Raw genomic sequence first — 25250 nt, 5'->3', positions numbered from 1 at the left:
GGGTTTTATGAGGCGCCTGTTGGGCCTCATTCCGGGTCTGGAGGCAGGAGGCCTGATCATGGGGGGGGACTTCAACACAGTGCTCGACCCTGGGCTGGACAGATCGAGTTCCAGGATGAATAGGAGGCCGGCAGCGGCAGAGGTGCTAAGGGGGTTCATGGAGCAGATGGGGGGGGTAGACCCTTGGAGATTTGGCAGGCCAAGGGCGAGGGAGTATTCTTTTTTCTCCCACGTCCACAGGGTGTACTCCAGAATAGACTTTTTTGTACTGAGCAGGGGGCTGATTTCGAGAGTGCAGGACACGGAGTACTCGGCCATTGTGATTTCGGACCATGCACCACACTGGGTAGAGGTAGAACTGGGGGAAGCACGGGACCAGCGCCCGTTGTGGCGCCTGGATGTGGGGCTGCTGGCGGACGATGAGGTGTGCGGAAGGGTCCGGAAGGGCATTGAGAGATATCTGGGCACGAACGACACGGGCGAGGTGAAGGTGGGGGTAGTCTGGGAGGCCCTGAAAGCAGTGATCAGAGGAGAGCTGATCTCCATAAGGGCACACAGAGAAAGGAAGGAGAGGCAGGAGAGGGAGAGACTGGTGGGGGAACTTATAGAAGTGGACAGGAGATATGCGGAGACACCAGAGGAGGGGCTGTTGAGGGAGCGGCGCAGTTTACAGGCCCAGTTTGACCTACTGACCACTAGGAAGGCGGAGACGCAATGGAGAAGGGCACAGGGCGCGGTCTATGAGTACGGGGAAAAGGCGAGCAGGATGCTAGCACACCAGCTGCGCAAGCGAGATGCAGCCAGAGAGATTGGGGGAGTGAGAGAGAAGGGAGGGAACGTAGTGCAGAAGGGGCAAGAGGTGAACGGGGTCTTCAGGGATTTCTACAGGGAATTGTACCGGTCTGAGCCGCCCAGGAGGAGGGGGGGAATGGAGAACTTCCTCGATAGATTGAGGTTCCCAAAGGTCCAGGAGGAACGGGTGGAGGGGCTGGGGGCGCCGATAGAGCTGCAGGAACTAGTTAAAGGGATAGGCCAGATGCAGGCGGGGAAGGCGCCGGGGCCGGATGGGTTCCCGGTGGAATTTTATAAGAAGTATGTGGACTTGGTGGGTCCAGTGCTGGTGCGAGCCTTCAATGAGGCGCGAGAGGGGGGGGCTCTGCCCCCGACAATGTCACAGGCCCTGATCTCCTTGATCCTGAAGCGGGACAAAGACCCTGTACAGTGGGGGTCCTACAGGCCCATCTCCCTCTTGAATGTAGATGCCAAACTGTTGGCAAAGGTCCTGGCAACCAGAATAGAGGATTGTGTGCCAGGGGTAATCCGTGAGGACCAGACGGGGTTCGTGAAGGGACGCCAACTTAACACAAATGTCTGGAGACTGTTGAATGTGATTATGATGCCAGCAGTGGAGGGGGAGGCTGAGATAGCGGTAGCACTGGATGCGGAGAAGGCATTCGATAGGGTGGAGTGGGAATACCTGTGGGAGACGCTGGAACGGTTTGGGTTTGGGGAGGGATTTATCAAGTGGGTGAAGCTGCTGTATTCGGCCCCGATGGCGAGTGTGGTTACAAACGGGAGGAGGTCGGAGTATTTTGGGCTCCATCGAGGTACCAGGCAGGGATGCCCCCTATCCCCCTTACTATTTGCATTAGCGATCGAACCGTTGGCGATGGCACTGAGGGGTTCAGGGGGGTGGAGAGGACTGACAAGGGGAGGGGAGGAACATCGGGTATCACTCTATGCGGATGATTTGTTGTTATATGTGGCGGACCCGGAAGGGGGAATGCCGGAGGTAATGGAAATACTAGCGGAGTTTGGGGATTTTTCGGGATATAAATTAAATGTGGGTAAAAGTGCGGTCTTTGTGATACACCCGGGAGATCAGGGGGAGGGAATTGGGCGGCTCCCCTTTAAGAGAGCAGTAAAGAGCTTCAGGTACTTGGGGGTGCAGGTGGCAAGGAACTGGGGGACCCTCCACAAGCTAACTTTTCAAGGCTGGTGGAGCAGATGGAGGAGGAGTTCAAGAGGTGGGACATGGTACCGCTGTCACTAGCAGGGAGGGTGCAGTCAGTCAAAATGACGGTCCTCCCGAGGTTCTTGTTTCTGTTCCAGTGCTTGCCCATCTTCCTCCCCAGGGCCTTCTTCAAGAAGGTAACTAGCAGCATTATGGGCTATGTGTGGGCACATGGCACCCCTAGAGTGAGAAGGATTTTCTTGGAACGGAGTAGGGACAGTGGAGGATTAGCGCTACCCAATCTTTCCGGATACTACTGGGCGGCGAACGCATCGATGGTGCGCAAGTGGGTGATGGAGGGGGAGGGGGCAGCTTGGAAACGTATGGAGAGGGCGTCCTGCGGCAATACAAGCCTGGGGGCGCTAGTAACGGCACCATGGCCGCTCCCCCCCACAAGGTATACCACGAGTCCGGTAGTGGCGGCCACCCTTAAAATCTGGGGGCAGTGGAGGCGACACAGGGGGGAAGTGGGGGGTCTGATGGCGGCGCCACTGAGGGGGAACCACAGATTTGTCCCGGGGAACACTGGCGGGGGATTCCAGAGCTGGCACAGGACGGGCATCAGGCAACTGAGGGACATGTTCATAGAGGGGAGGTTTGCGAGCCTGGGAGAGCTGGAGGAGAAATTTGAGCTCCCCCCGGGGAACACGTTTAGATACCTGCAGGTGAAGGCATTTGCCAGACGACAGGTGGAAGGATTTCCCTTGCTTCCCGATAGAGGGGCGAGTGATAGGGTGCTGTCAGGGGTCTGGGTCGGAGAAGGGAAGGTCTCGGACATCTACAAAATAATGCAGGAGGTGGAGGAGGTACCGATAGAGGAGCTGAAAGACAAGTGGGAAGCGGAGCTTGGAGAGCAGATAGAAGATGGGACATGGGCGGATGCCCTAGAGAGGGTCAATTCGTCGTCGTCGTGCGCAAGGTTGGGCCTCATCCAATTTAAGGTGCTGCACAGAGCCCATATGACGGGGACTAGGATGAGTCGGTTCTTCGGGGGTGAGGACAGGTGTGTTAGGTGTTCGGGAAGCCCTGCGAACCATGTACATATGTTCTGGATGTGTCCGGCACTGGAAGAGTTCTGGGAGGGGGTGGCGGGGACGGTATCGAGAGTGGTGGGAACCAGGGTCAAACCAGGGTGGGGGCTAGCGATTTTTGGGGTTGGGGTGGAGCCAGGAGTACAGGAGACAAGGGAGGCCGGAATATTGGCCTTTGCGTCCTTGGTAGCTCGGAGAAGGATCTTGATTCAGTGGAGGGACACAAGGCCACCAAGTGTTAACACCTGGTTAAACGACATGGCAAGCTTCATCCAATTGGAAAGAATCAAATTCGCCCTGAGAGGGTCGGTACAGGGGTTCTTCCGGCGGTGGCAGCCCTTCCTTGACTTTCTGGATCAGAGATAGGAACTGGAGGCCGAAACAGCAGCAACCCGGGGAGAAGGGGGGGGGGGGATAGCAACGAAGGGAGCACGTCAGCGGGGGGTCGCGGGCAATGACTGCCCGAGGCCATCGGCAGAAAGGGAAAAACGGTTTGGTTGCTAGACTGATAGCGCGGGCGGGGGGGGGGGAGAGGGAGGGTGGGGGGGTGCGCGCGGGGGAGGGCGTGGGGAGGATTTTCCAGGGGGGATTTGTTGTGTTATAATTTAAAATGTAGTAGGGGTAAATGTTTGTATCGAAAAATTTCAATAAAAATTATTTTTAAAAAAAAGTTATATTTTAGGTAATACAATAGTCTCATGATTAACAAGAATGCCATTTAACTCGCAAATCTAAGTTTCCCTTGGTGAGATTGGAACTCCAGACCATTAGACCAGGCCCAAGGATGGCTAGTTCAGTTATAAGAATCTTTATCACCACAAGCAGGCTTGCATTAACACTGCAATGAAGTTACTACGACCCCCCCCCAGGATGGCTAGACCAGTTATAATAATCTTTGTCACAAGTAGGCTTACATTAACACTGCAATGTTAATGCGGTGAAGAAATAGTGCTAACCAATGTGCTACCGTGCCACCCATCTTAATCACCATCATGCCATCACCCCCATGATTTTATATGCATGTCATTTTCAAAAATTTACAAACTGAGCTCTGGCGTGGGCTGTCATATGAACATTTGGGAGATTGTTTTGCCAAGAACAAACCAGGCTATTAGCATGTCACAGGTGGCTAGATAGTGAAGTATCCCTGGGTTAGGCACCAGGAACCAAATGCCAGTTTAATGGCAAAGATCTGTCTTCAGAAAACTGTCCCTTCAAGAACAGATTTGCTAGCAACTCATATACTAGTCCCATTACACAGCCACCTACAATTTATGATAGAAAAGAGAGAATTAATATTTATGAGTTTCTTCAAAAGATGAAACTTCATCCAGAAAAATACAAACTTGGCTCTGCCAGGTGTCCATTATGTTTGACAGCACTCACCTGCAATTCTCCGTTTGAGGACTGCCCTGTCCAGATCTGAAGCATAATCCTTCTTGGTTCCATCTGATGGTGAACTTCTACCCGAACTGGGATACAAGGATGCATGCCACTTCTCAGGGTCCCAGATCCCTTCACTAAAAGAAACCAAGTAGAATTATCAACCTGAAAATTGACTTGTCAAAGTGCAAATTGGAGGGTTTCACTGCTTGGTGCTTCACACAGCACAGTGAAGCTAGGGGACTAACTAAACTAGTCCAGTTACAATAATCTTTGTCACAGGGAGAACTTGCAGACTCTGCACAGTGACCCAAGTTTCTGTCTGAAGAAACCATTGAAGCTGCTCCCACCTCACTTTCATGCCACAGTACCTTTTTTTTAAATTTTCTTTATTCTCCTCGTTTGTCACATTTTCTCCCCAATTTACACCCAACAATAAACAAACAAACATGTCAATCCCCATATCAACAACAACGATCCCATCCTCTTACCAAACCCAAAACATTCACCCACATGTTCACAAACTGACAAAAAGGAATCAGGAATCCGCCATTAACACTCATTCCCCCCCCCCCCCCACTAATGTTCGATGTTATCCAGTTTTTGAAAGTGCATAATGAATAATTCCCCTGAATTGTAGAACCCCTCTGTCCTTCCCCTCCCACCACACCAGGGGACAGGGTGGAGAGGCTGCTCTCCATCCCAGCAGGATTTGCCTTTGGGCGATCAACGAGGCAAAGGCGACAACATCTGCCTCTGCACCAGTTTCCAACCCGGCTGGTCCGACACCCCGAATATGGCCTCCGGGGGCCCGGGTCCAGTTTCACGTGCACCACTTTAGAAATTTTCCAAAAACCTCCTTCCAGTAATCCACATCACAGTAACATGCCACCTATGGTTTTTTTCAATTGCCTTAAATACATATCATCCAGTTACTGATGCTTCTGGCATTATGTTTTTTCCCCTCACTTCCTCAAAAGCATGACTTTAATACCTTTAGCAATCTCCCCGTAAAATGGTTAGACTCGAGGGAACCACTCCACTTTCAAATCAGAAACCCATAATCCTCGTGTTTTTCCTCTGCCTCGTCTCCAAGGCCTAACCTGTTTCCTGAAGTGTGATGCCTAGAATTTAAAATGATGGGGCCTAAACAGTGCTTTTAAAATTTCTAGTGTAACATGCTCATTTTTTGATAAATTTAACACAGAAAAAATGCAGGATTCACAGCAAACTCCCGTACCAGCTCACTCAACTAGCGCGTGGTGGCCTATTTCTTAAAATTGAGAAACCATATCCTGTAGTGCTGGCCAGTCATGGGATACAAAGCTCGTTTCAGTATTGGTCTTGACCTTCCCCAAAAGTGGCATGGATCCAAGACAAACTGGTAACAGTGATTTAGAGACACGACGGGACAATTATTCTTTTTCATCATCATGCTCAGATGCCGTATTGCTAAGAAATTGCACACAAGGCTTTATACTACAATCTTTGTTGATGGCCAACACAGGAGGACAATCTCTCTTAACAAATGGACTCTGACATGAAAATCTTGTAGTCTTGATTCTACCACCGCCCCAAAGACATTTCACAATTAAATTAACTTGTGCTGATCTTTGAAAATCAGGTTTAAACATTTGTTGATTGTGCATTTAGTACTCAGCACTTGGAGCAAACTTCTAAAATGAAAGCATTTGAAACAAATTGCTGCTCTGAAGGTTTGGCACATTCAGACATCAGCTGATTCAGGAACATGCTTTAGGTGTTAGGCATGTTCAAACCTTCAAATTGGAATTGTTACTGTAGTACATCTATTAGTAAATTAATTTTATTTGCAGTTACATTTCTACATCAGCAATTATGTCAAACTGACTGAATGCCTCAAATCTCATTATATTTCATAAATATTGGCAACTAAAATTTATTTATTGAAGTGTTAAGTTGATGATATTTACCTGTCATATTTTTCCAAAAGGCATGCTGGTCTCTGTTTGGCATATGGGTACTCTTTGATTTCTAATAGTTTTTCCTGCACAAGGGAAAAATAAGTTAAAACTAGTTTAGGAAAATACAGACCGACATGGAGATCTTCCTGAGCACACATTTCAGAATGGATACAATAACACTGCCTTATTATCATTAAGAACAAATCCTCCAAGCCCGTACCAGTCATGATACCAACTTTTGCCAAAACCCTCAGCACTTCCTTATGCAGTATCCCTCTATACCCATCCAATCCACGTGTTTGTCAAGATGCCTTTTGAACGCCGTTCATAGAATCTAGTGCAGGAGGCCATTCAGCCCATCAAGTCTGCACTGGCCCTTGAAAAGAGCACCCTATTCAAGACCACGCATCCACCCTATCCCTGTAACCCGGTAGCCACACTTAACCTTTTTTTGAACATGAAGGGCAATTTAGCATGGCCAGTTCATCTAACCTGCACATGTTTGGACTGTGGGAGGAAACTGGAGTACCCACAGGAAACTCACGCAGACACAGTGAGAATGTGCACACTCTGCACAGACTGTGACCCAAGCCGGGAATCGAACCTGGGACCCTGGAGTGGTGAAACAACTGTGCTAACCACTGTGCTGCCCACAACGTATCTGCTTCCACAACCTCCCCAAGCAATGCATTCCAGGCACACTACCCTCTGCATAAAAAACCTGCCTCACACATCTCCTCTAAACTTTGCCCCACGGACCTTAAACCTATGCTCCCTGGTGACTGACCCCTCCACCCGGGGAAAGAGTGCCTGCCCTTTCACTCTCTCCATGCCCCTCAATCTTGTAGACCTCAATCAGGTCACCCCTCAACCCCGTGTTTCTAATTAAAACAGTCCGGGTTTATTCAGCCTCTTCACATAGCTAACACCCTTCAGACCAGGCATCATCCTGGTAAACCTCCTCTGCACCCTCTCCAAGCCTCCACATCCTTCTGGTAATGTGGCGACCAGAATTGTGCGCAATATTCCAAGTGCAGCCGTACCAGGTTCTATACAACTGTAGCATGACTTGTTTTTATACTCAATGCCCCATCCAATGAAGGCAAGCATTCTTGCTTTCTTGACTACCTTGTCCACTTGTGTTGCCACCTTCAAAGATCTTGTGGACATGCATGCCCAGATCTCTGACTTTCTATATTCCTAATAAGAGTTTTGCCATTTACGGTACATTTCCCCTGTATTAGACCTACCAAAATGCATTACCTCACATTTGTCCGGATTAAACGCCATTTGCCAGTTCTCTGCCCAAGTCTCCAACCTATGTCCTACTGTATCCTCTTGTCAATCCTCAACAGTATCTGCCACTCCACCAACCTTGGCATCATCTACAAACTTAATCAGACCAGCTACATTTTCCTCCAAATCATTTATGTACACTACAAACAACAGGGGCCCAAGCACAGATCCCTGTGGAACACCACTAGCTTTGGGAGGTTCTCCAAACCACACCCAATGGAGCACCTGGACTGCTAGCAAGTTGTGTAACACCCCAGAGGAAACTTAGTTCATCAGTTTCTCACGTTTTTGAGGCTTAGCATCTTTATCCTTCAAGATAGTCACACTTCCAAAAAATTACAATTTCAGGCTGGCATTGTTACTGTCCTCACCCACCACGCAACTTCCTACTTCCTGTTACTGCTCCATGCATCAAGCAACCCAACACCACGTTTTGGAAGAGAATTTATTTTCAGTCTGCAGAAGGTTCAATCACATATGGGGTTAGAATTGAAAATTTGGCAGAGGCCATGGGAAGATCATTCAGCCACATTTCAGGAGCTAGGGAGATGTGGAACTACCCCATGTTTGCAGGGGAGACCTGGATTTGGACACTACCAGAATTTGGGAAGCAGGATTCAATTCAGATACCATCCAGTGAACCCTGCTCCGTAAAATGATAGCGGGATGTTGGACCAACTTCAGCATGTGTTGCTGAACTATCCAATGGAAATGCAATTATCACAGCTGTTTCAGAGGATGCAGCACTCAAAAAGACAGACATTCTTGGAATGCTGCAAGAGAAATCAGAGTGTTCTGGATACTTCAGCCTGCAGATCTCCATTTGCTCACCCACCCAGTGTATTCAGAAAGCATAGAGATACAGGTAGTAACTAGGTGAATCATACCACAACTTGCTGCACCACAAGCAAGTGACTTAGTCACAGAACTCCAAACAGGAAATGCTTCGTCATTTAGCTCTAAACGTGGCCTAAAACAGAAACTAAATTTATTCTGACACAGGAAAACATCTCTAGACATCATAACATGCAACAAAAAAAAAAATTGTCATTTACAAACACGTGGGGAAGAAAGAAGCACCACTGCTTCGATGAAGGCAAAATAACAATTAAATAATGCGGAGGGAGTTCTTGAGGCTGATGGAGATGGTGGGGTGTATGGACTGTAGACATTTGATAAAGCACCATAAAGTAAACTTGGCAAAAATAATAAAGCACAGTGGCAACAAGAATAGGAACGGGTGAGGCTAGAGCAGAGAACAGTGGTGAACCATTCCTTGGTTTCAAGGGAAGCATATAGTGCATTCTCCCCGCAGGGATCAGTTTTAGGAATACTGCACTTTAATATATCCATGACTTGGATTTGGGTACTGGAGTATACTTTCATAGTTAACAGATGATATTTAAAAAATTGTGAATGGCAGCACAGTGGCTAGTACTGCTGCCTCATAGTGCTGGGGACCCTGGTTCTACCCAGCCCTGGGTCACTGCCCGTGTCGCGTTTACACATTCTCCCCGTGTCATCATGGGTATTGCCCCCACAAATGTGCAGGGTAGGTGAATTGGCCATGTTAAATTGCCCCTTAATTGGAAAAAAGAATTGGGTACTCATGAAAAAATAATATTATTTTCTTCTAAATGTAGTGAATAGTCAAGAGGATAATAGATAGTGAAATGAGCAGACACGTGGCAGTTGAAAATGAGAAGTGATGTGGAGAGGCAAGATAAAGTAAAAGCACAATTTTAAAAATGGAGGGTGCTGGAACCAAAACCAAAAAAATCCACATTCACCAATCTTTGAAAAGGGATGGACAAGTTGATGTGGCTATTATAGGCACAGAAGACCCTTGGAGAGTCAAGGGGAACAAAACTGAACTAAATTTTGATAAAAGTCACAGCCAATTCTGGGCAAAGCTTATTGAAATGGGACCAGGGAAAAGGCATTTCAGCTATGTAGAGAGATTAAAGCAGACATTAATGTTCTACTTATGTCATAGAAGATGACAGGCTTGTGTTCAAAATTATACAGGGTTAGGAGTGAATAGGAGCAACCAGGTCCACTAGCAGGAGGGTCGGGTCCACAGAATTAAGATAGCAAAGGAAGACTTTTTCTTCCTATTAACAGCAGTGATGTCTGTAAAGCAGAACCTGAAAATACAGTGAAGTAGATTCAGTAAGAAATTGAATGCTTCGAAAATTTGCAGACCTATGGAAGAGCAGGGAAATGGGACAAATTAGGTAGCTGATGCAAGGGTCCACATTAATCTTTCACTATTCCAGTTCCACGTATCAGTGGAGTAGCATATATTGGAACAAATGCAAATGATTTCAATGGTGATGCAGCAAATCCCTCACTAACTATGTGTCATCAGCTTGTTGCAGGCACCAACTGGTTTTCACAACAAGAGGAACAGGAGGCCAAGAATAAGACTCACTCCTAACAATCGTGTGTTTACCTTCCTGGGATGTCATTGCTGGAGATGTCAGGTCAGGCTCAGTTGAACCACCTCAGTCTCAGCTCATACATAAGCAATGAACAAGTATAGGGTACAACTCCAACTGTTAAATCGTACACAGGTGTCTTTGGTTGGTGCATCAATAGAAATAAACTAGTGTCCAAGGGTCCAGGCAAACACTAATCAATAGAAGAATTATTCATACCCCAACAAGCTATTAATTCCAACTGACCAAATGTTAAGTTTGGCACCATCTTTTAAAATGACAATTTAGTAAAATTGAATCACCAACTGGTTATGCCAAATCACATAATTGAATACTGCCTGCCTGTGAATTATAAATGTTACCAATCAGAAGCAGTTCCATAATCCAAATTATCTCTTTTCTGTTACAGGTTCTCTGTGCCACCCACATTCAAGGGCTCAAAGTTTTATTTTGTGTATGGCCATGGTACTCCTTTTTTAAAAATATATATATTTAGAGTACCCAATTCATTTTTTCCCAATTAAGGGGCAATTTAGAGTGGCCAATCCACCTACCCTGCACATCTTTGGGTTGTGGGGACGAAACCCACGCAAATATGGGTAGAATGTGTAAACTTCACACGGACAGTGACCCAGAGCCGGGATCGAACCTGGGGCCTCGGCGCCATGAGGCAGCAATGCTAACTATTGCGCCACCATGCTTCCCTGCCATGGCACTCCTGACTTACAAAATAAAAGTTTCCAAAACATTGCCATCTTCTGCCTCGATTAAGAAACATTTCCACTACATTGACATTCCCCACAAAAGCAATATCTTCTGAAAGCTCTCCCCACACAAGCAATATCTTCTTAAAGCTCTCCACTTTCCGAAGTAATTCTTCAGCTAGCACACAGAAACCTGAAGATATTATGCACAACACTAACATGATGGTTCAAGTGATTCTGCCTTTTACACTAAGCTGTGGCAGGATATGGACTTAAGGACTACTCAAATTGGTGTGCAAGCACCGACAAGAGCTTCTGATATTGTATCTTATTCTGCTGGGTCAAAATTCTGGAACTTTCTCCCATGCAGCATTTTAGTGCAACTACATCTCATGCACAGCAGTATTTCCTAGATGATAACTTACGCCACCTTGACAAAGGCAATTAGGGATGGGTATTATTAGCAAATCTGGTTGTCTGGAAATCTAGAACTGATATTTACATCCAAGATGAAGATTAAAAGCTCATGCAGAACAGGGATCCCAGCATTATACCATAACCTCAAATCAACTGTTGAGGTTCCTTTCAGCTATTAAACAAATTCAGTACAGCTGAGTAGAAACAATTAAGGAGAGTCTAATTACACTTGGCTTGACACTGTCGCCCCTCACCCCCTCTGGGGGACTCCCGAAATCTGGCACATCATAATTGAAGGTTCTTTTATATTTCTGGCTTTGTAAATAGTTCAGGCAGTGCCCCATTGGGCCCCCCGGCTCCACCAACACCCAACTCCCTCCCGGCCCCACCACCTTTCCTTTCCCCTCTCTCCCCACCACCCCCTTCCTTTCCCTTCTGTTGGTACAGAGGCGAGGGTATCTGGCGAAATGAAATGAAAATCGCTTGTCACGAGTAGGCTTCAATGAAGTGAAAAGCCCCTAGTCGCCACATTCCAGCACCTGTTCAGGGAGGCTGGTACAGGAATTGAACAGTGCTGCTGGCCTGCTTTAAAAGCCTGATTTAGCCCCGTGTGCTAAACTATCCCCTGGTGTCTACAGCACAGTTTACTGCTTGTACCATTTGTTTTTTGTAGAAATGTGTTGAACTGTTTTAATAATGTGTATCCACAACCCCCCCCCCCCCCCCCCCTCCACCCCCCACTGGTACTGAGAGGAGGGTCCCCGGTTTCTCCAACACAAAACTAGTTTGTACCTTTTGGCCTTGTATATATTTTTTACTGCTTTAATAAAAAGATATGACCAGTGCAGCCACCAGGACACACTTCAAAATAGTTCTTGATTGGTAGAACAATTTCTCTCAACCTGACTGATCATCATTATTACCCATTATTTCTCTCAACCTGACCATCATTATGATCCATTATTGTTAAAGCAAGGAATAAGTTACAGACAACAGCCATGTCATCAGTTCCTTGCTACAAACATTTAATATGGCTCGTCAAGAATACATAGCAACCTGCTCATATTTACCTTGGAATATCTATATGTTTTTCTCATACCACACATTCTCTGTGGGTCAATTAATGGTTCTCCGTTTTCTTCAATCCATTCTTTTTTATCCATGGCTGCCATAAAGGAGTAGGAGCACAGACCTTTAATCAGAACAAGAAACTTTAATTTAAAGAAATCAACTGGAGGAGTAAATTTTAGTCACTGCAGCATCGTTGAACACCAAGCTAAGTGAATCAACTGAAATCATTCAAGCAAACTAAAGAGCGACCCCAATATAATTTTAACACCGTATGTATGACATTATGGTATGACATTATGGTACAAGTGTTACTAAAATTAACTGCACAGGAAACAGATTCTGTCACTTCACTCAATATGCAAAGGCAGCTACAATCATTCTTCATTTCAACGAAGAAAGCTCTAATAGATCAATCTTCGACCAAAATGGCCCAAGATGAAGCTCATACTGGTTCTTTAAGACACAAACAGCCAAGGTGGAATAGGAACAGACCGCTGAGGCTAATTATTGAATCGCTAAGTGGATAAAAGCAATGGATGGAGCTTTACGTATCAGAGAGAGAATAAGCAGCCGCAGCTGGAATAACACGACTATTGCCTCGACACAGCACCCAGCCCAGGAATGACTACCTCTCCACATACCTGAAAGCGGGGCACAGGCTCCCAGTCTGGTCTATCAGGCCTCTGGGAAAGGAGGTGAATTGGCACCTACCCCTCCCCCCTCTCTCTCAGCACAACTCACCGAGAGAGGGGGATTTGGGGTGGCCGGAAGAGAGAGGCCGAGCGGCGGCCCCCGAGACAACACAGGAGGTGGCCGCGGCCGCTCACTAACGGCCGGCGAGTACTAAGTGGCAGGCTCCCAGGCCGCAGGCTGTAACTAAAGGAGCCACACCAGCTCCTCTCCTCGCAGCCGGCGAGCCAGCCGGCCGGCCGCCTCCGAGTCAGTGACAGCCGCCGCCGCTCCGAGCAGAAGCCACAGCCGCCTGACACACACCCGGATGTACAGACCAGCAGCCTGCCTGACCCCCCTCTCTCCGCTCCACACAAAACACACACACACACACCCGGGTCACACTCCTTTCTTTTATGTTTTTAAAACCCCTTCAATCGCACTCTTTACTTTCACTCTTTCTCCCCCCCCAAAAGCGAAGGCCCCTCAGGCAACTAGGATCGACAACTATATCGTTTTTCTCTCAGCCAATCAGAGACCGAGAGATGGGTGGGGCCAGTCGACGTCGCCCAGCCAATCGCATTACGCATTTACCTGATTGAAAGTGCTGCCCCTGGCGTTGAGCAGCCCCCTCCTCGGTGAAGGTGCTGCCTCTGGCGTTGGGCAGCCCCCCTCCCGCCCCCCGCCTTGGTGAAGGTGCTGCCCCTGAGCAGCCCCCCCCCCTCGGTGAAGGTGCTGCCCCTGAGCAGCCCCCCCCCCCCCTTCGGTGAAGGTGCTGCCCCTGAGCAGCCCCACCCCCCGTGAAGGTGCTGCCCCTGATGTTGAGCAGCTCCCCCCTCGGTGAATGTGCTGCCCCAGGTGTTGAGCAGCTCCACCCTCGGTGAATGTGCTGCCCCGGGTGTTGAGCAGCTTTTCTCGGTGAAGGTGCTGCCCCTGAGCAGCCCCCACCTCGGTGAAGGTGCAGCCCCGGGTGTTGAGCAGCTCCTCTCGGTGAAGGTGCTGCCCCGGGTGTTGAGCAGCTCCTCTCGGTGAAGGTGCTGCCCCTGGAGACGAGCAGCTCCTCTCGGTGAAGGTGCTGCCCCGGGTGTTGAGCAGCCCCCTCCCTCGGTGAAGGTGCTGCCCCGGGTGTTGAGCAGCTCCTCTCGGTGATGGTGTTGCCCCTGAGCAGCCCCCTCTCCGTGTAGGTGCTGCCCCAGGTGTTGAGAAGCTCCTCTCGGTGAAGGTGCTGCCCCGGGTGTTGAGCAGCTCCTCTCGGTGAAGGTGTTGCCCCTGAGCAGCTCCCTCTCGGTGAAGGTGCTGCCCCTGAGCAGCCCCCCCCCCCCCTCCCCCTCGGTGAAGGTGCTGCCCCGGGTGTTGAGCAGCCCCCTCTCGGTCAAGGTGCTGCCCCTGAGCAGCTCCCTCTCGGTGAAGGTGCTGCCCCTGAGCAGCCCCCGCCCCCCTCGGTGAAGGTGCTGCCCCAGGTGTTGAGCAGCTCCTCTCGGTGAAGGTGCTGCCCCGGGTGTTGAGAAGCTCCTCTCGGTGAAGGTGCTGCCCTGGGTGTTGAGCAGCCCCCTCTCGGTGAAGGTGCTGCCCCTGGAGTCGAGCAGCTCCTCTCCGTGAAGGTGCTGCCCCTGAGCAGCTCCCTCTCCGTGAAGGTGCTGCCCCGGGTGTTGAGCAGCTCCTCTCCGTGAAGGTGCTGCCCCTGAGCAGCCCAATCTCCGTGAAGGTGCTGCCCCGGGTGTTGAGCAGCCCCCTCTCGGTGAAGGTGCTGCCCCTGAGCAGCCCCCTCTCCGTGAAGGTGCTGCCCCTGAGCAGCCCAATCTCCGTGAAGGTGCTGCCCCTGAGCAGCCCCCTCTCCGTGAAGGTGCTGCCCCTGAGCAGCCCAATCTCCGTGAAGGTGCTGCCCCTGAGCAGCCCAATCTCCGTGAAGGTGCTGCCCCGGGTGTTGAGCAGCCCCCTCTCGGTGAAGGTGCTGCCCCTGAGCAGCCCCCTCTCCGTGAAGGTGCTGCCCCTGAGCAGCCCCCTCTCCGTGAAGGTGCTGCCCCTGAGCAGCCCAATCTCCGTGAAGGTGCTGCCCCTGAGCAGCCCTCCCTCGGTGAAGGTGCTGCCCCGGGTGTTGAGCAGCTCCTCCCGGTGAAGGTGCTGCCCCTGAGCAGCCCCCTCTCCGTGAAGGTGCTGCCCCTGAGCAGCCCCCGCCCCCCTCGGTGAAGGTGCTGCCCCGGGTGTTGAGCAGCTCCTCTCGGTGAAGGTGCTGCCCCTCGAGACAAACAGCTCCTCTCAAGAGGCTTGTGTCCCCATATGGGGCATCAGTGGGATCACATCATCCTTGTTGATGAAGTTCGATTGATGTCACATGATGGACCATGTCGGTTGATATTGTGATGGTTTTCTGTCCATCCCGCACCCCCAACCCCCCCCCCCCCCCCACCCCCATACACACCTGCCAACATGACATTTGTCATACACCAGTGCCCATGTTTGAATCACTCTAACTGAGTTTTCCAGTAATGCCAACATCACCTGTCCTATAAATCATCAGAAGGCAAACTCTTTGAGGTTTGGTGCAGAAGTCGCGAGTTGCCATTGGCTTAATTCATCTGAATAATTTGGAGCTCTTAACGGTCCTGCCTGAAACCAATGCACTACATACTGACAGGTGTGCAAGAGGTATGGAGTGAATTAGCATGTGGTGCCTACCCAGATGTCTGCTATGAGGCACCAATGTGTCTGTCCAAGGAGACCTGAATATTAATAATCTTTATTCGTGTCAGAAGTAGGCTAACATAACACTGCAATGAAGTTACTGTGAAAATCCTCTCGCCGCCACACTCCAACGCCTGTTCAGGTACACTGAGGGAGAATTCTGAATGTCCAATTCACCTAGCAAGCATGCCTTTCGGGAGCTGAGAGAGGAAATCTGAACACCCGGAGGAAACCCACACAGACACGGGGAGAATGTGCGGACTGCACACAGACTGTGACCCAAGCTGACCGAGATTGGGTCAGGCCATTTTTCAGGCATCCAGCCAGCTTTGGCCAATGTCTCCTTACCATGGGGTGGGGTGATAGTTTATGAGCAGGTGCCTTCTTTTGTCTCTATTTCCCAAATCTAGGCCTCAGCAAATGGCACATAGATCCCCCTGGCTCATAGTGAGAACAAACCTAGACGTCCAAGCCCTTTTTCCTCCTCGGGATCCTTTAGCTTCCCCACGCAGCATGTCTGAGTGTCCTGTGGTGATATAACCACTGTAGATATGTGTACTTGCAGTAAGGGGATGTATGGCTGTACCTGTAATACAGGTTCCTCCGGTAAGCCCCTGCCAGCTAGCTCCGCCCACGGGGAGCTTGTGTATAAATATGCGTGTGAGTCACTGAGATCCTATTCTACAGCTGTCGCCGGAGGACTAGCATCACACAGCAATAAAGCCTCGATTGTACATGTCTCGAGTCTTTGTGTGCAATTGTTAGCGCCACAATTTATTGCTGTGTGATTTTCCGTACACCATGGACATCAGGGTCAAGCCTGACCGTCTGCAGCTGGATCCGCAGTCACCTCACGCCAGGAAAGACTTTGTTCACTGGCTTGCAGTCTTTGAGGCCTACATCTCTTCAGCTGACCCTCCCCCGACGGAGGCTCAAAAAAGACAACTCCTGTACTCAAGACTTATCTCCAGTGTCTTTCCGCTAATTCGAGATGCGCCTGACTACACCAGAGCTATGGAACTGCTCAAGGAGAACTATGCACAGTCGACGAACACTCTGTTTGCGAGACATCTACTCTCTACTCTCATCCAGCATCCGGGTGAGTCGATTGAGGACTTCTGGAGGGCCCTTATACCTCTGGTACGAGACTGTGATTGCTGGGCCCTCACAGCCACAGAACACTCTGATTTACTCATGCGCGATGCCTTTGTTGCAGGCATTGCATCGGACCCCATCCGGCAACGACTGCTGGAAGGGATCGCCCTCGCGGCCACAAAGACTCTGGTGCTTTCAATGACGGCTGCCTCCCGTAGTGCGTGATCTTACTCCGCTAGCCACTCGGCCCACCCGTCCTACCCCTCGACCCCGCAAACGGACCCCCAGGCCCACCCGTCCTACCACTCGTGGACCCCGCAACCGGCTCCCCCAGCAGCCGCCCCCGCGCACTACGCCTGCGCTGCTCACCGCACCGCGCTCCCTGGGGGTCCCCGCTGTTACTTCTGCAGTCAGCAGATGCACCCCCGCCAACGCTGTCCGGCCCTCACCGCGACCTGCAAAGCTTGTGGCAAGAAAGGCCACTTTGCAACGGTGTGTCAGTCCCGGACAGTTGCCGCTATCGCGCCCCCGTTCCCCCCCTCGCCTCAGCCGATCGCACAATGGGCCCTGCCGTCCGCTTCCCCCGAGCCCACGTGCGATCAGTGGGCGCCGCCATCTTTCGCCGCCCCTGCCACGTGCGCTCCATGGGCGCTGCCATCTTCATCTCCCACCACCATGTGCGTTCTATGGGTGCCGCCATCTTGTCCCGTCCCCACAACGTGCGTTCCATGGGCGCCGCCATCTTGTCCGCTGCCATCTTCTCCCACACAGGTACTCCAGACGCCGCCATTTTGTCCTCCCCCGGGACATGTATCGCTACCGCTACTCGTCGGACTCATCAGACTCGACTGTCGATCGCCTGCTACTCGCCTCTGTTACGCTCGACCAGTCGCGTCCTCGCAACCTGGCACTCTCTTCCACAACGGTGCTGGTCAACGGCCACGTGACCTCCTGCCTCATCGTCTCTGGGAGCACCGAGAGCTTCGTCCACCCAGACACGGTAAGGCGCTATTCTCTTGCGGTCCATCCCGCCAACCGGCAGATCTCTCTCCCCTCCGGTTCCCACTCTGTCCTGATCCGGGGTTTCTGCCTGGTTAAACTTACTGTACAGGGCGTGGAATTCGACCGTTTCCGTCTGTACATTCTCCCCAACCTCTGCGCGTCGCCTCTCTAGCCTGGATTTCCAATGCAATCTCCAGAGCCTCACCCTCAAATTCGGCGGACCCCTACCTCCCCTCACTGTTTTCGGCCTCGCGACCCTCAAGGTCGAGCCTCCCTCCCTCTTTGCAATCTGACCGCAGATTGCAAGCCTGTCGCCACCAGGAGCAGACGGTACAGCACCCAGGACAAGGCCTTCATCAGGTCCGAAGTCCAGCGGCTGCTTCGGGAGGGTATCATCGAGGCCAGCAACAGTCCTTGGAGAGCCCAGGTGGTAGTGGTTAAGACCGAGGAGAAGCACAGGATGGTCGTGGACTACAGCCAGACCATCAACCGGTACACGCAGCTCGACGCGTACCCTCTCCCTCGCATATCTGATATGGTCAATCAGATTGTACAGTACCGGGTCTTCTCTACTATTGACCTGAAATCCGCCTACCACCAGCTCCCCATCCGTAAATCGGACCGTCCCTACATTGCCTTCGAGGCAGACGGTCGTCTGTACCAATTTCTTAGGGTTCCCTTCGGCGTCACGAATGGAGTCTCGGTATTTCAACGAGAAATGGACCGAATGGTTGACCGGTACGGACTGCAGGCCACCTTCCCGTACCTCGACAATGTCTCGACAATCTGCAGCCATGACCAGCAGGACCATGACGCCAACCTTTCTAAATTCCTCCACACCGCATCTCTCCTTAATCTCACGTACAACAAGGAGAAGTGCGTGTTCCACACAGACCGCTTAGCCATCCTCGGCTACATAGTCCAAAACGGACTACTGGGGCCCGACCCCGACTGCATGCCCCCCCCTCATGGAGCTTCAACTCCCCCACTGCCCCAAGGACCTCAAACGCTGCCTGGGGTTCTTTTCTTATTACGCCCAGTGGGTCCCACAATACACGGACAAGGCCCGCCCACTTATCCACACATTTTCCCCTCACGGCCGAGGCACAACAGGCCTTCGCCTGCATTCGATCTGACATAGCCAAGGCCGGGATGCACGCAGTAGATGAGACACTGCCTTTTCAAGTAGAAAGCGACGCTTCAGATGTCGCCCTTGCCGCCACACTGAATCAGGCAGGCAGACCCGTGGCATTCTTTTCACGCACCCTCCACGCCTCTGAAATTCGACATTTCTCTGTTGAAAAGGAGGTCCAGGCAATCGTTGAAGCGGTGCAGCACTGGAGGCATTACCTGGCCGGCAGGAGATTCACTCTCCTCACTGACCAACGGTCGGTAGCCTTCACGTTCAACAACACGCAGCGGGGCAAGATCAAGAATGACAAAATCTTGCGGTGGAGAATCGAGCTCTCCACCTTTAACTACGAGATCTTGTATCGCCCCGGCAAGCTCAACGAGCCCCCAGACACCCTCTCCCGAGGTACATGTGCCAGCGCACAAGTGAATCAGCTCCGTGCCTTGCACGTGAGCCTTTGCCATCCGGGGGTCACTCGCTTGTACCATCTAATCAAAGCCCGCAATCTGCCCTACTCCGTCGAGGAAGTACGGACAGTCACCAGAGACTGCCAGGTCTGTGCCGACTGCAAGCCGCACTTCTACCGGCCAGATCGCGCGCGCCTGGTGAAAGCGCCCCGCCCCTTTGAATGCCTCAGCGTGGATTTCAAAGGGCCCCTCCCCTCCACCGACCGCAACACATACATCCTTAGTGTGGTCGATGAATTTTCTAGGTTCCCCTTCGCCATCTCATGCCCGGATATGATGTCTGCCACCGTCATCAAGGCCCTGGATTCAATTTTCGCTCTGTTCGATTTCCCCGACTACATCCACAGTGACAGGGGATCCTCGTTCATGAGTGATGAGCTGCATCAGTTCCTGCTCAGCAGGGGTATCGCCTCCAGCAGGACGACCAGCTACAACCCCCGGGGAAACGGGCAGGTAGAGAGGGAGAACGGGACGGTATGGAGGGCCGTCCAGCTGGCCCTTCAGTCCAGGAACCTCCCAGCCGATCGCTGGCAGCAGGTCCTCCCTGACGCGCTCCATTCCATTCGGTCACTACTGTGCACCGCAACTAACAGAACACCCCATGAACGTGTTTTTGCCTTCCCTAGGAAGTCTACATCCGGGGTGTCGCTCCCGACTTGGGTCACGACTCCGGGCCCAGTCCTTCTCCGTAGGCATGTCCGGCACCACAAGGCGGAACCCCTGGTGGACAAAGTACGCCTTCTCCACGCCAACCCTCAGTATGCCTACGTGGAGTCCCCCGACGGCCGCCAGGACACAGTCTCGCTCCGGGACCTGGCTCCCTCAGGTGCTGATCCCATGCCCATGCCCCTTTCCCCCCCGTGCCACCCTCCTTGTCCCCGGCGCCCCCGTATTCGTCCCCACCAGGTCTATCCCTCGTCCCCCTGCCTACACTGGCTCGCTCTCAGAGTCATCCCGCCAGCAGCCAGCACCAACACCGCCAGCACCTGCACCATCATTGCCATCACCGCCTGTGCCGTCGTCGCCACCACAGCTACGCCGATCACAGCGGAACGTTCGACCGCCGATTCGGCTCAACCTGTAACGGGCTAACCGGATGGACTCTTGGTTTTCTTTGTTTGAACCCTTTTGTAAATAGATCATCCTTTGTATTATAGTTACACGTCATCCCCGCCGGACTCACTTTTTACAGGGGGTGAATGTGGTGATATAACCACTGTAGATATGTGTACTTGCAGTAGGGGGATGTATGGCTGTACCTGTAATACAGGTTCCTCCGGTAACCCCCTGCCGGCTAGCTCCGCCCACAGGGAGCTTGTGTATAAATATGTGTGTGTGTCACTGAGATCCTATTCTACAGCTGCCGCCGGAGGAATAGCATCACACAGCAATAAAGCCTCGATTGTACATGTCTCGAGTCTTTGTGTGCAATTGTTAGCACCACATGTCCCAAATCTGCTGATAAATCCTTTCCAGTTTAAGGATAAACCTTGAGACAACACCCAACATAATTGCATCATTCTTGCAAGTTTATCAGCACACAGCACATCATCAGGGGCAGCATGGTAGCATTGTGGATAGCACAATCGCTTCACAGCTCCAGGGTCCCAGGTTCAATTCCGGCTTGGGTCACTGCCTGCGCGGAGTCTGCACATCCTCCCCGTGTGTGCGTGGGTTTCCTCCGGGTGCTCCGGTTTCCTCCCACAGTCCAAAGATGTGCAGGTTAGGTGGATTGGCCATGATAAATTGCCATTAGTGTCACAAATTGCCCTTAGTGTTGGGTGGGGTTACTGGGTTATGGGGATAGGGTGGAGGTGTTAACCTTGGGTAGGGTGCTCTTTCCAGGAGCCGGTGCAGACTCGATGGGCCGAATGGCCTCCTTCTGCACTGTAAATTCTATGTCTATCAGGGGCTTTTCACAGTAACTCCATTGAAGCCTACTTTGACAATAAGCGATTATTATTATTATTTATTGTTTCATCATCCAAACTCAAAGCAATATGTTTTGGTACACTCCATTCCTGGTTTCCTCTCAATTTAGGCATGTGAGATGTGCGGTAATGGTCCAAAATTGAGGGCACAAGGTGCCGTCAGCATGCACATTGAATCCGAATGTGTTTCTGGATGATGTCACTGATAGAAACATGTTAATGAGAAATAGGAGCGGGTTAGGATTGATCTTGAGGGACACCAGAAGCAATGTTCCCAGAGTGGGAAGAGAATTCAATGCACATAATTGTCTGACTACGACTAGATAGATAAGAGAGAAATGACGCGAGTGCTGTCCTATCCAGCTGCACAATGATGGAGCACATTGGACAAGGATGATGTGGTCAACCTAGCCAAAGGCTGCAGTTTGAGAAGACAGGGAGAAAGCATCCACCCCGGTGCGCATGTGCAGAAGGACTATTAAAAATGCCACATTTTCAGTCCCCTTGCAAGGCTGTGAGTAAGGCTGAATGAATGTGAGTGAAAAATCGCAACTTCAGCAATCAATTCACAAGAGTTAGCATGTCTAGGGTTCTGCCCCTGCCTTAGTACCAACACAACACTTCTCAAAGTCACAAATTACATCTGATGTGATCGCGTCTGGGGTGAATGATTCCTCCCTGTCTTCTCAAACTAACTACAGCCTTTGACCTGGTTGACCACATTATCTTTGTCCAATGTGCTCCATCATTGTCCAGCTGGATAGGACAGCACTCTCATCTATCCAGTCATAGTCAGACAATTACCTGCATTGAATTCTCTTCCCACTCTGGGAACATTGCTTCTGGTGTCCCTCAAGATCAATCCTTTTTTTTTTTTTAAATAATTTTTATTGAAGAAATTTTTCAAAATACAAACATTTTAACCCCCCCTACATTTACATTTAAATTATAACAAAACAAAGTCAAACCCCCCTACTTAACAAGAAAAAGAAAAAAGTCCCCCCCCCCCTACTCGCGCGTCCCCCCCCCCCGCCGGCGAACCGACAGTCAGACCAACTTATCATTTCTAGCAGTGTCCTCGGGCAGGCCTTGCCCGTGCCACCACCGCTACCGTACTTCCTTCGTCTTTGTCCCCCCTCCCCTCCTCCCCCCTCCCTCCCGCCCTCCCCTCCCCTCCCGGGTTGCTGCTGTCACGGCCTCAGTTTCTATCTCTGATCCAAGAGGTCTAGGAAGGGTTGCCATCGCCTGAAAAACCCCTGCACCGACCCTCTCAGGGCGAATTTGATCCTTTCCAATTGGATGAAGTTTGCCATGTCGTTTAACCAGGTGTTAACACTCGGAGGCCTTTCGTCCCTCCACTGAATCAGGATCCTCCTCCGAGCCACCAAGGACGCAAAGGCTAATATTCCAGCCTCCCTCGCCTCCTGTACCCCCGGTTCCACCCCAACCCCGAAGATCGCAAGTCCCCATCCTGGCTTGACCCTGGACCCCACCACTCTCGACACCGTCCCTGCCACCCCCTTCCAGAACTCCTCCAGTGCCGGACATGCCCAAAACATATGTGCATGATTCGCAGGGCTTCCCGAACATCTAATACACCTGTCTTCACCCCCGAAAAACCGACTCATCCTTGTCCCCGTCATGTGGGCTCTATGCAGTACCTTAAATTGAATGAGACTTAGTCTCGCACATGACGACGACGAGTTGACCCTCTCCAGGGCGTCTGCCCATGTCCCGTCCTCTATCTGTTCCCCCAGCTCTAACTCCCACTTATCTTTCAGCTCCTCTACTGGTACCTCCTCTACCTCCTGCATAATCTTATAGATGTCCGAGATCTTCCCCTCCCCGACCCAGACCCCTGATAGCACCCTATCACTCACCCCCCTGTCGGGGAGCGCGGGGAACCCCGCTACCTGTCGTCTGGCAAATGCCTTCACTTGGAGGTACCTGAACGTGTTCCCCGGGGGGAGCCCAAATTTCTCCTCCAGCTCTCCCAGGCTCGCAAACCTCCCCTCTATAAACAAGTCCCTCAGTTGTCTAATACCCGCCCTCTGCCAGCTCTGGAATCCCCCTCCTGTGTTTCCCGGCGCAAATCTGTGGTTCCCTCTTTGTGGTGCCCCTATCAGACCTCCCACTTCCCCCCTGTGTCGCCTCCACTGTCCCCAGATCTTGAGGGTGGCCGCCACCACCGGGCTCGTGGTATACCTCGTGGGAGGGAGCGGCCATGGTGCCGTTACCAGTGCCCCTAAGCTTATGTTGCCGCAGGACGCCCTCTCCATGCGCTTCCAGGCTGCCCCCTCCCCTTCCATCATCCACTTTCGTACCATCGATGTATTTGCCGCCCAGTAATATCCTGAAAGGTTGGGTAACGCCAGCCCTCCACTATCCCTACTCCGCTCCAAAAAGACCCTTCTAACTCTCGGGGTGCCATGTGCCCACACATACCCCATGATACTACTCGTTACCTTCTTGAAAAAGGCCCTGGGGAGGAAGATGGGCAGACACTGGAACAAAAACAAGAACCTCGGGAGGACCGTCATTTTAACTGACTGCACCCTCCCTGCCAGCGACAGCGGCACCATGTCCCACCTCTTAAACTCCTCCTCCATCTGTTCCACCAGTCTGGAAAAGTTCAACTTGTGGAGGGTCCCCCAGTTCTTTGCCACCTGCACCCCCAAATACCTAAAACTTTTAACTGCTCTTTTGAAGGGGAGCCTCCCAATTCCCTCCCCTTGGTCTCCCGGGTGTATTACAAAGACCTCACTTTTCCCCAGATTTAATTTATATCCCGAAAAGTCCCCGAACTCCGCTAGTATCCCCATTACCTCCGGCATTCCCCCCTCCGGGTCTGCCACATACAACAACAAATCATCCGCATAGAGCGAGACCCGATGTTCCTCCCCTCCCCTTGTCAGTCCTCTCCACCCCCCTGAACCCCTCAGTGCCATCGCCAACGGCTTAATCGCTAATGCAAAGAGTAAGGGAGATAGGGGACATCCCTGCCTAGTACCTCGATGGAGCCCAAAATATTCTGACCTCCTCCCGTTTGTTACCACACTTGCCATCGGAGCTGAATAGAGCAGTTTTACCCACTTGATAAATCCCTCCCCAAACCCAAACCTTTCCAACGTCTCCCACAAGTATTCCCACTCCACCCTGTCAAATGCCTTCTCCGCGTCCAGCGCTACCACTATCTCCGCCTCCCCTTCCACTGCTGGCATCATAATCACATTTAACAATCTCCGGACATTTGTGTTAAGTTGGCGTCCCTTCACGAACCCCGTCTGGTCTTCATGGACTACCCCTGGCACACAGTCCTCTATCCTGGTTGCCAGGACCTTTGCTAACAGCTTGGCGTCAACATTCAGGAGGGAGATGGGCCTGTAGGACCCGCACTGGACCGGGTCCTTGTCCCGCTTCAAAATCAAGGAGATCAGGGCCTGCGACATTGTTGGGGGCAGAACCCCCCCTTCGCGCGCCTCATTAAAGGCTCGCACCAGCACTGGACCCACCAAGTCCACAAATTTCCTGTAAAACTCCACCGGGAACCCATCCGGCCCCGGCGCCTTCCCCGCCTGCATCTGGCCTATCCCTTTAATTAGCTCCTGCAGCTCTATCGGCGCCCCCAACCCTTCCACCAGCTCCTCCTGTACCTTTGGGAACCCCAATTTGTCGAGAAAGTTCTTCATTCCCCCTCTCCTCTTCGGCGGTTCAGACCTATACAATTCCCTGTAGAAGTCCCTGAAGACCCTATTCACCTCTTGCCCCTTCTGCACTACGTCCCCACCCCTCTCTCTCACTCCCCCAATCTCTCTGGCTGCATCTCGCTTACGAAGCTGGTGTGCCAGCATCCTGCTCGCCTTTTCCCCGTACTCATATGCCGCACCCTGCGCCCTTCTCCACTGCATTTCCGCCTTTCTAGTGGTCAGTAGGTCGAACCTGGCCTGCAAGCTACGCCGCTCCCTTAATAGC

General features: G+C 51.5%; 1 protein-coding gene across 3 annotated transcripts in view; it reads right to left on the bottom strand.

Annotated features, from left to right (window-relative positions):
• eif4enif1 (eukaryotic translation initiation factor 4E nuclear import factor 1) overlaps positions 1-13434 on the bottom strand; it is a 78838-nt gene extending 65404 nt beyond the window's left edge. For 2 of the 3 annotated variants that reach the window (XM_038793430.1, XM_038793436.1), the window contains exons 1-4: positions 12942-13434; positions 12300-12421; positions 6381-6454; positions 4432-4565 (exon numbers count right to left, since the gene is read on the bottom strand). In XM_038793430.1, the coding sequence (XP_038649358.1) occupies positions 4432-4565; positions 6381-6454; positions 12300-12401 (310 nt within the window). In that variant the 5' untranslated portion in view covers positions 12402-12421; positions 12942-13434. The remainder of the gene's footprint in view (positions 1-4431; positions 4566-6380; positions 6455-12299; positions 12422-12941) is intronic. The other variant, XM_038793440.1, reaches the window with a different exon arrangement.
• Positions 13435-25250: the final 11816 nt, after the last annotated feature.

The sequence above is a fragment of the Scyliorhinus canicula genome, chromosome 1, assembly GCF_902713615.1.
Source record: "Scyliorhinus canicula chromosome 1, sScyCan1.1, whole genome shotgun sequence".
In the NCBI taxonomy this organism is placed as follows: Eukaryota; Metazoa; Chordata; class Chondrichthyes; order Carcharhiniformes; family Scyliorhinidae; genus Scyliorhinus; species Scyliorhinus canicula.
The sequence above is the reverse complement of the archived record's forward strand: the minus strand, read 5'-3'. Positions and strand labels throughout refer to the sequence as shown.